General features: G+C 65.3%; 2 protein-coding genes across 2 annotated transcripts in view; one reads left to right on the top strand and one right to left on the bottom strand.

The window, feature by feature from the left end:
- Positions 1–64: 64 nt before the first annotated feature.
- MNEG_0464 (hypothetical protein) lies at positions 65–7,832 on the bottom strand (the record flags this gene model as incomplete). The annotated part of the gene is made up of 16 exons (XM_014051061.1): positions 65–127; positions 299–442; positions 767–898; positions 1,064–1,094; positions 2,144–2,454; positions 3,050–3,850; positions 4,293–4,395; positions 4,629–4,744; positions 4,996–5,123; positions 5,386–5,482; positions 6,116–6,226; positions 6,444–6,539; positions 6,735–6,947; positions 7,183–7,377; positions 7,531–7,596; positions 7,725–7,832. 16 exons carry the CDS (start codon positions 7,830–7,832, stop codon positions 65–67), a joined length of 2,715 nt encoding a protein of 904 aa, XP_013906515.1.
- A 1,371-nt stretch (positions 7,833–9,203) lies between these two features.
- The window catches only part of MNEG_0463 (putative plastid-lipid-associated protein 6), a gene marked incomplete at both ends in the record, with an annotated part of 3,062 nt that continues 2,413 nt past the window's right edge, over positions 9,204–9,852 (top strand). The window contains 3 exons of the mRNA XM_014051060.1: positions 9,204–9,271; positions 9,351–9,409; positions 9,539–9,846. Coding sequence (XP_013906514.1) covers positions 9,204–9,271; positions 9,351–9,409; positions 9,539–9,846 — 435 coding nt within the window. The remainder of the gene's footprint in view (positions 9,272–9,350; positions 9,410–9,538; positions 9,847–9,852) is intronic.

Here is a 9,852-nt window from a genome sequence, read left to right as displayed (position 1 = left end):
GCCTGCGACGTCGGCGTCAGCGGCGGCGGGCGGACGTGTCGTGGTGTTCAGGCAGACTGCTGTCTCACAGCACGCCTTCGGAAGCTGAATCACGAACATCATCGCGAGCCGTGCCCGCCACTTGCTGCTGCGCGCCCGCGAACGGTCGCCCTCCTGCCCCACCCAGGACCCCGCGCTCATCGCGGCCCACGTGCGTGCACAGCCCGCCTCGCCGCGCACAGCCTGCCGCGCCCCGCGGCTCTGCGCGGCCTGCGGCCGATGCCGCTGCCCCCCCCCCCCCGCCCCCCCAGGGGCCCACCTTGAGGCGCTGCTCCTCGACCTCCTTGCGCTGCGCCTCCAGCCGCTCCTCCGCCTCCCTTATCTGGGCCTGCAGGGCGTCGATCCGCTTGACGTCATCCGGGGTCAGCTGGGCGGCGGGCTTGGACTGCAGCGAGCGGTACTCCTGCACAAGGGGCAGGTGCGCACGCGGAGGGGTCGGACGGGGTCGGACTGGGGCCGGACTGGGGTCGGCGAGGGGGGGAAGGGGCGTGGATCCGGGGCGCTGCCGGCGAGGGAAGGGGTGCGAGGGGCGTGCACGAGGGGGGGGGGGTTGCCCTCGCCCAGGGCATGCCCATGCCGGCAGTGCGGGTCGTGTGAGGTTGCGGGCTCGAAGTGCCGCCGACCAGTCGGACCCGGATGCGTGCCTTGTCTCTCCCCTCGCCACGCCGAGCCGCGTGCAGCGGTGGTGCAGGGGCGAGGGGCGCTGCGGCGGCGCGTGCGGGCGCACCTGGAGCGTCGGCGAGGACGTGAGCTGGTTGAAGAACTTGCCCCTCGACTCCACGATGGCGGCCAGCTCCTCGGCATACTTGGTGTCGTTGCGCGGCCGCACATCCACAGCGGCGTTGGCGGGCTGGAGGGCCTGCGTTGACCGGGGGGCGGCGGGCGGGCAAGGGGCTTTGTCAGCGTTCGGGGCAATCACACCGGGGGCACACCCCCGACACGACGAAGGCGCACGACTGTCCACATTCGACGGGCTTCAGAGCCAGGTGCGTGGTGGCACATGTTTTACGAGCATATCACTCACGAAGAGCGCTGCTGCCAGGGTAGCCGCAGAGCTGCGGGCAATTCCCCTCAAAGTCGAGGCGAGGCTGCACTGTGCGATGACGCAGCGCGGGCGGCACGGCCTTGTGATTGTTGCACGCTTAGACACGCATGATGCCGGCGCAAGAGTGCCCATTGGGCGCGAGACTCGTGAGCTGAGCATGGATGCAATCTATTCTGCACCTGGGCCCAAGAAACAGACTTATACGTATGCGATTATTCAAATTGGCATTGAGTCTCCACAGATGGCTTGACCGTTGCGATGACTGTTGCCCTCCTGAATCTGACACGTCGTTCGGGTGTGTGACTGTTTATTCTTCAAGGACTTGCAGGCCAAAGAATCAAGGTCCTTTTGTGGAATGCCAGTCTCGTCCAGCGTTGGTCTCGAAACCAACAAGGCGAAATTTTGACGCGGACGATCGAAGCAGCGTGCAGACGTGAGCGGTTCAGAGACGCGGGATGATGGTTATGTTTGCATAAGTTAGCCACAGCGGATGCCAGGTGCAAGGAGCTCAGCGGTGCACACCGAGCAGGGGAGCGCCGACAGCCCGTGTGATGTCTGCTGTCCGCCACGGACTGCAGCGACATCGGCGTCAGCAGCAGCAGCGCAAGCATGCCTCAGCTTGCGCGGCAGGCGGAAACAGGGTGGCGCCATATGGCTGGCCCCGCGCTGACGTCCGTCGAGGGCGCGGCTGACTCGCCAAACACAATGGCCGGAGCCTGCTGGTGGCAAGGATGTGCCTGCTTGTGCTCGCGCACCGACAGCCTCTTTCCCTGACGTTGCTGGCACCTGCAAGCAGTTCCGCAAAGTTACAGCATTCTGCTGTATACCAGAGCGTGCACTTGGGGCAGGTGTGCGGAGCGTGCTGGGTATGTTAGTTGCATTGCTGCAACGCACGCTTCGGGGCGCGACGACGTCGAGGGTCGCGAGGGCGCGGTGTCTCAGCGCCTCTGGCCACCTTCTCCGCAAGCGGTTGGAAGAATCTACAGGTTTCAGGGCGGCATCCTGGCACACCCTGCTGGTCCGTATGCACTACGTACAAGACAGCAGCATGACAATCACTCGAGGGTCTTCATGCTGCCGCCAGCGGTGTTTTTGCCCTTCGTCCCCCCACGCTGCCTGCCGCTGCCATTGGCTGCTGGCTTGCCCGCGGCCGCAGCCTGCTTGCCACCAGCCGCCTGCTTGCCCCCAGCCGCCTGCTTGCCAACAGCTGCGCCGTTGGCCGCCTTGCCGCCCTTCTTGCCGCCGCTGCGCTTGGCGCCGCGCCGCGGCTTGCCGCCCGCGCCCTCGTCTGCGTCACTGTCGCTCGGAGCAGCCGCCTCTGGCTCCGCGGCCGCCGCAGCCGCCTCTGGCTCTGGCTCAGGCGCGCCGCCCTGCCAAGGGGGCAGATTGCAAGATTGTGGCGTGCGGGTGCGTCAGCCGACGCGGCAGGACAAAGATTGTGGTGGCGCGGGTGATGGGTGTGGGTTATTCACAAGTGCATGTGCGGTACGACCTCTGGCAACTGGTGGCGTCAGTAATCTCGTGTAGAGTGAAGATCAGCACGTCTCTTTGGAGGCGCTCAAGAGGAAGGCAACAGATAAGACTGTTCATCGTCCGCCGGCAGCGCCTGCCAGAGCCGGGCGCTGCTGCCAGTCAACAGGTCCGTCACCAGGCCACACACACCATGCAACGACAAGACACACTCCACGCCGCATCACACAGCAGCACACATAGCACAGCACAGCACAAGGCAGGACAGCAGGCAGGCACGCGAGCCCTCGGCGCCACGCAATTGCATCAGGTTATGGGTAGTGGTAGGAGTTGTCGGCACGGCTTTGGTGTTGGTTAGACTCGCCTCTACGCCGAACGAGACAAAGCATCACTTGCGGCGGCAGCCCGGGCTCGACACACACACACACACACACACACACACACACACACACACACACACACAGCCAGCACAGGCGGTGCTAGGACTGCCCGCACCACATCGCTCACGCCGCCCACCTTGACAGCCTGCAGCACGGCCTCCCACGACAGCCCCTCCTCCCCGTATCCATCGCTCTCGTCGCCGCTGCCCTCGCCGCCCCCCTCGCCCTCGCCGCCGCGCCGCCGCTTGCCGCCGTGCGGCGCCTGCCCGCCCTCCTCCTCGTCCTCCCCGCCATCGCTGCTGCTGCCGCTGGGGCCCTCCCCGTCCCCGTCCTCCTCTTCCGATCCGCTGCCGCTGCCGCTCTCGCCCTCCTCCTGCAGCCCCTCCTCGCCGTCATCGGACGCCCCCGCCTCCTCGCCTTCCGCCCGCTCGTCGGCCGGCATGTAGTACCCCTCCTTGATGGGTATCCGCCCCCGCCGCTGCGCCCGCAGCGCCGCAGCCGCCGCCTCGCGCATCGCGCGCGCCGCCGCGGACGCGTTCTCCGCGCGCGCGCCCGCCTCCCCGAGGGCGTCCTCCTCAGTGACGCCCTCCGCATACATGCCGCCAGCACCCTCCTCTTCCTCCGCTGGCCCCTCCTGCCCCTTCTCCTCCACCTGCTGCTGCTGCTGCTGCTGTCCCTCCTCCGCCCCGGCCGCGCCGCCCGCCGCGCCGGCCGGCCGCTTGCCCGGCGGCGCGTCTACGTAGCCCGGGGGCAGCGTGTAGAAGGGGATCTTGCCCCTCTGCCAGTCGTAGAGCACCATGCGGGCCGCGGTGTTGAGGTCCGCGTCGCCGCCCCTGAGCAGCTTCCCGCTGGCACGCGCCAGCTGCGTGAGGAAGTCATGGGAGTCCTCCCAGCTGGCGATGCGGTACGCGCGGCGCTGCATTGAGAGAGGGGGCGGCGTGACGGCGTGTTCGGGTAAGAGGGGTGAGGCGTCAGCAGAGGAGCAGGGGGGCAGGAAGGGGGGGACAGGCGGCGGTGTGTGCAGCAAGGAGTCTGCCTCGCGGCGCCGCGGCGTCCAGGGGGCGGGGTTGAAAGCAAGGTGAGGCCTCAGAGAGATTCCCATCAAGTTTGCGTCGTTCATGCGCCGAGGAGGCGCGTCAGATGTCCATATCTACTAGAAGCAAGTGGTTCGTCACCGGCCGCTGCGTCTCACCAGCCGCAATAACAGAGACACACATGCACACACACGGACTCACGCGCGCGTGAATGCACATGCACACAACATCGCCATCAGCAAACGCCGCCACAGCCGCCACTAGCGGAGGCACCCCCAATCAGTCACGAGCCCTCCACTCCCCCCTCCTTTCCCCAGCACCCACCAGGTACTCTGGCTTGACGCGTGCGAGCACCTCCTCAACGTAGGGCGCCGCGTCCTCCAGGCCCTCCACGCGCACCACACCCTTGAGCACCGCGTCAATGTCCCTGGGCGCAGGGGATGAGGGGGCCGCGGGGCCGGCCGGCGCGCGGGAGGGGAGGCATGAGGGGAGGGGCGGGGAGAGGGCCGCCGCTGGGGAACCGGCAAGGGGGCACGCGGCAAACGGCCACTGATGTGGGGGCGGATGCCCATTGATGCGGCGTCGCGAGTACTGTGCTTGGCAGCGGCGGCGCGTGGGTGCCACATCGCGCCCTTCCCCGTGGCCGCCCTGGCAGCTCACTTGTCCTCAGTCTTGTGGTAGACCACGCCGGGGCAGTCTATGAGGAAGATGCGCTTCATCAGCGTGATGTACTGCCACACCTTGGTCTCGCCGGGGACGGGGGCTGTCTTGCACACCTGATGTGGGACAGATGTCGTGCACATGTGTGTGTGTGTGTGTGTGTGTGTGTGTGTGTGTGTGTGTGCGCGCGTGCACGCGCGCATGTGCAGGGGGGGAATGTGGACATGGGCGGCGGTCGCAATGGCTGGGCTCACAAGACAGCCCCGGCCAGATGGGGGGTCCAGGCACCAGCCCTCCCTCCACCTCACGCCCCTCAGGCAGCGGCGCGTCCCCCGGCCCCAGTCCCGCAGCTGCAGCTTCCGCCCACCTTCTTGGTGCGCAGCGCGTTGATCACCGAGGACTTGCCGACATTGGGGTAGCCTATGAACCCGACGCTGATGGCCTTCTTGTCAGATCTCAGCCGCGCCAGCTGGCGCAGCAGCGACAGCAGCGACCCTGGGGGTGGCGGGAGCGGGGGCGTGGCGGCGCAGGTGGTGGCGGCGGGGTCAGGGCAGCACTGGAGGGGGTGTGAGGACGTGCGTGAGGCCCATGCTCGGGGTTGCAAATGAGGGGGTGGAATCAGCGCGCGCGTGCAGAACGCAAGGCGGAAGGGCCCAAGAACATGGGGTTTGCTCTGTCAAGCGGGCTGCGGTGTCGGCGCTGCGCTGTGTGGCCGGGTGGCGGGGGGGGGGGGGATGTTGTGCTGGTGGGGGCGCACCCTTGCCGAAGGGGTTGGTGACGCTGGCGTGGAAGGCCAGGGTGGGGAACTCCCGGGACAGGGTGTGCAGCCAGCGCTTGGTCACCCAGGCCGGGACCTGGGAGGGTGGGGGAGGAGGATGCGTGGTGTTGACCAGGGCCAGAGGGGGCGGGCCGCCAGGCGGCGAGGCGGAAAAGAAGAGGGGAGGGCTGCAGCCAGGGCACACACAGGGAGCAGCAGCGGAGGGCGGCTTGCGGGGTTGGCGGCTGATCAGGGTATGTTGTCTCTCATGCGTGAGTCGGTGTATATTTAAGTTGTTTGCCATCACTTCAGGCCGCCAGCCAGGCAGGCACGCAGCCAAGCATGCTTCCACAGTCTTCACACCCGCGGCATCCCAACTGGTCTGTACAACAGACGAAGCAGCAGCGTAGGAACTCAGACTAACGAGATTCCAAAGTTTATTCATCAGCAGCCGAGGCCTTCTGATGGTACGGACAATGGTTGGTCATCAGTGTTCCCTGGCACGTCACACACAACAAAAGCCACAAATGCCACGCATTGCTGCACACGCACGTGCAAACTCATAAGCGCGTACGTGCACTCCTGCACTCCTGCACACACCCACACACATACACTCTTTTTCACTCTCTCTCTCTCTCACACACACACACACACATCAGCAGAAAAGTTGAAATAATTGTGTGCACACGTTTATGCAGTGTGTGCCAACACCCAGATAATGGCGACCCACCAGGTCACACTTATTCAGCAGCAGCAGCAGGTGCTTGTGGCGGGCGTTCTTGCGGATGTGGCGCTCAATGAAGCGGCACCGTGTGCCCTCGGGGTCGCGCGCGTCCAGCACCTGCGAGTGCACAAACAAATGGATGTGCAACCAGCCGTGCAGGTCAGCCCCCCGCCGCATCGCACCCTTCTGTCGGCCCAGCAGGCCCTGTCGACGGCCAGACAAAGTCCCCCACTCTAGAGGGCGCAGCGGGCGGCGCGGAACCGCGGTTGCGCTGTCGTCGCATTAGGCACAAAACGGGCGTGCAGCCCCGCGGGCCCCGGCCTTCCCAGGTCACACGCGCCTGGATGACCACGTCCGACGAGTCCAGGACCTTGTACAGCTCCCCCCAGATCCTCTTAGACTGGCCCTTCCCAAAGATGCGCTCGCGCGCCTTGCGAGGAAAGGCGGAAGAGCGGGGGAGAGGGCGGCGGGAGGCATGTCAGCAACACGGCCGCGCGTGCTTGCGCCACGTGACGCCAGGAGTGGCAGGTGCATTATGACGGCGAAGCCTTGGCAGGCGCGGCGGCACGTGCAACGCGAGGCCCCAAAAGCAGCAGCGCGCGAAGCAGCGCCCGGCGCAGCCCACCGCGTCCTTCATCGCGTCAAAGACGTCGCCGCCGATGACGTCACCGCCCTCCTCCTTGAGCGCAAACCGCTCCTCCCCCGCCTCTGCATTTGCCACCAGCCCCTCGAGCCCCTCGGCCGCGAGCCTCGGGCGCTTGCGGCGCCGCTGCGGGCCGAAGGTGTCGCCAAAGGGCTGCGTGGCCAGCAGGTTGGCGCGCTTGACCTTGCCGCCGACCTGGGACGGGGGCGGATGAGCACGTGGGGTTTGACCAAGCTCCAGGACAGCTTTGCATGAACGCTCGCCGTTGACCGGGCGCTGGCACCGCGTCTCATGCCTCCCGGCGAGGCACGCAGGCCGCCTCCGCCACCTTCTTGCCCCTTTTCCGGGTGTCCCATTCCCTGGCGCATGCCCTCCGCCGCCGCTGCCACTGGTGCTCGCCCTGACCGCAACCCGCCGCCGCGCCGCGTACCTTGCGCTCGGGGTCCTCCAGCAGCTGCAGCGGCAGCTTCTTCTCGCGCAGCAGCACGGTGTAGCTGTCGTTTACCTTGGAGGCCATCTCGTCGCGAAACTGCTCCAGCTGCTTCTGCCCGATCACGCGCGTGTTGCCAAACCAGCGGCGGTCGGGCTGGATGCGCGTGGTGGGCAGGTCCTTGGATTGCAGGTCCTGTGAGAGCAGGGGATGGGAGGAGGATTGTTGAGGGTGGGGATCGGCGGCCGGGGTATGGGCGGAAACCCACCCGAACAGAAAGCGGCGGCTGCAGTCCTGGCAGCGGCGGCAGCAGCAGCCGTCGCGCACGCCCGGCGGAGGGGCGCCAACCTCGTGAATGATCTTGCCCTTCTTGTCACGTATAGCCCTGGTCTTGTACATCTTAAGCCGCCGGACCTGCGTTCACGGAGCAAGGGAGGCGACAAGATTGGACGGCCGGCACACAGCGTGTCACCCCGCACCCGCCACAGCCTTTCTGCAGGCTGCTGCGCTGGCAAGAGATCAGCTATCACAGCCAAGCTCACCGTGGACGCATCTCGCTGCCCGCCCACGCCCTTGCTGGGCCTATTTGGATCGGCAGAGTGCTTGGGCTTCTGCGCGCTGCCGGGCTTGCTCTTGCCCTTGGGACCCATCTTGCACGACGTCCTGTCTCAATCGGCAAGGAAGGGCTGTACCGAAAGGCCTCGATTAGATCAGGGCGAGCACAACGAGCTCTTGTAGAGCCGTATGGAGGCCCAGTCCACCCTAGATGATTCCATGTACGGTATACAACGACAATGACCTGGACGCATGCGGCCTGCCATGTTCCTGCCGCGCGTCTGCAGCCCTGCCGCCTTCACCGGCGGCTGCCAACCATGGGCATTCCGAACTTGGTGCTACAGGCAGCGCATTCATCCCAAGTGGGCCTGATGGAGACAGGCGTGACGAGATGATGACTTCAAAAGCTTCCAACTGTTGAACGTGCTTTGACATGACAAGCGCGCGGTCTCAACTTCATCCCTGACGTTGACCAAGTGTTGACTGACAGACAGTTCCAACGCTCATGACCTTCCTTCCGCAATATGCGCTGCGGAGTGCCACAGTATGGTGGACACGCCATCACGCTGTTCATCTCTTAATTACCTGCTGGGACAGCGCCCTATAAAGGTGGGCTGTGGCCCGCGCTATCCTCACGCACGCCCTGACATTATACGCGAGGACCGACACGATGGTGGCAGCGCGGCCCCTCAGAGTGCCTCTTGCGCATGGTAAATGGTCAACTAGGGCCTAGTCATATAGTTGATGCGGCATCCCCGCACGGCTACCTCGAATGCATAGGAGGAGGCGCAACAGTTTCCTTGGAGAGGGAATGAAGTGACGAACGAGGCCAATGTGGCTCCCACTCAGCAAGGTCGACCTGGCCTGCACGGCACGAATGATGACCAGTGCCCCTGCAAAATTCATGCTGCGGCATGGCAGGCCAACGGGATCTTGTGTGCACCAGAGCCGACGCGACGCAGCGCAATCCTAATGACACGGTACGCATACAAGTCGTCACCACCCAGCTGTTGGTACGGCCTAGGGTAAACTCACCACCAGCCTTGTGCATCTGTGTCCGTCAGCACACAGCTACGCCGGGCAGCAGATTCTTAAGCTCTGCACACATCCCAATCTCAACGGGCACTGTACTGCCGGTATCACATCATGCGCCGCACTGCTCATTCTCCTAATCCAGACGATTGACTGGCCATCGCTTCTCGCACTGCTTGCAATCTTTTGCTAGAGGTCTGCGTATGTCTATCGAGCATCACTTCCAAGTCACATGGCTTTGATTAGATGCTTCCCGTGCAGCCACACCTCGACACACTTTCTACGCGTCACTCAGTGACGATGCGCTGCCTGCCTGGCGTCTTTGTCGCATGGCCCCTTCTGGGAGTGCTGTCACGGCGCGGTTCTGTCCATGCACATCAACAGCTCCATTAGGCACTGCGTTGACTCGATCCTGCACTCAGCTGCGAGAAAGCATGATTCTCTCCGGGCGGTTCGCTCCTGTGACGCCCGCGCGGCTGGGCAGGCCTCCAGCGGTGATAAGGTGAGCATGTCTTGCAACAATGGCCTGCTCACGACGCTTGCAACGACGCTGATCTGTGGCTCTGACAAACGCATGGCAGGTTCCGGACGGAGTCATGGAGGGCCGCAGCTAAGAAGGACAAAAGATCTGATAGCAAAGGTGTGTCACGCATAGCTTCCAGGCTTGGCAAGGTCATGCCCTGGCGCCATGTGCGGCTGCGCGTCGTCGGCGATTATCCGCCCCCATCTGGCCAAGGGGAGGCGCGCCTGTCATGCATGAACCACGCAGGCCCGGACGCAGCTCCCGACAACAGCGACGGCCCCAGCAGCAGCAAATCAGGCGAGAAAGAGGTCATATCCAAGCTGGCCCCAGTGGATGCGGGCAACCGCTACGTCCTCACAGCCGACGGCATCCGCGACACCACCGGCGCGTCGCCCTCCACCCCCTCCGCGACGCCCGCGCTCGGCTCCGTCGAGGGCGGCGGCGCGGCGCCCTCGCCCGACGATCTCTCCCGCACCGTCGCCGCCGCGGCTGACGACGCGGCGGACGCGGCGCAGGATGCCATAGAGTCTCTCGCCGCCGGCGCAGAAGCGGCCGTCGAC

This window comes from Monoraphidium neglectum (genome assembly GCF_000611645.1).
Source record: "Monoraphidium neglectum strain SAG 48.87 unplaced genomic scaffold scaffold00037, whole genome shotgun sequence".
In the NCBI taxonomy this organism is placed as follows: Eukaryota; Viridiplantae; Chlorophyta; class Chlorophyceae; order Sphaeropleales; family Selenastraceae; genus Monoraphidium; species Monoraphidium neglectum.
The sequence above is the reverse complement of the archived record's forward strand: the minus strand, read 5'-3'. Positions and strand labels throughout refer to the sequence as shown.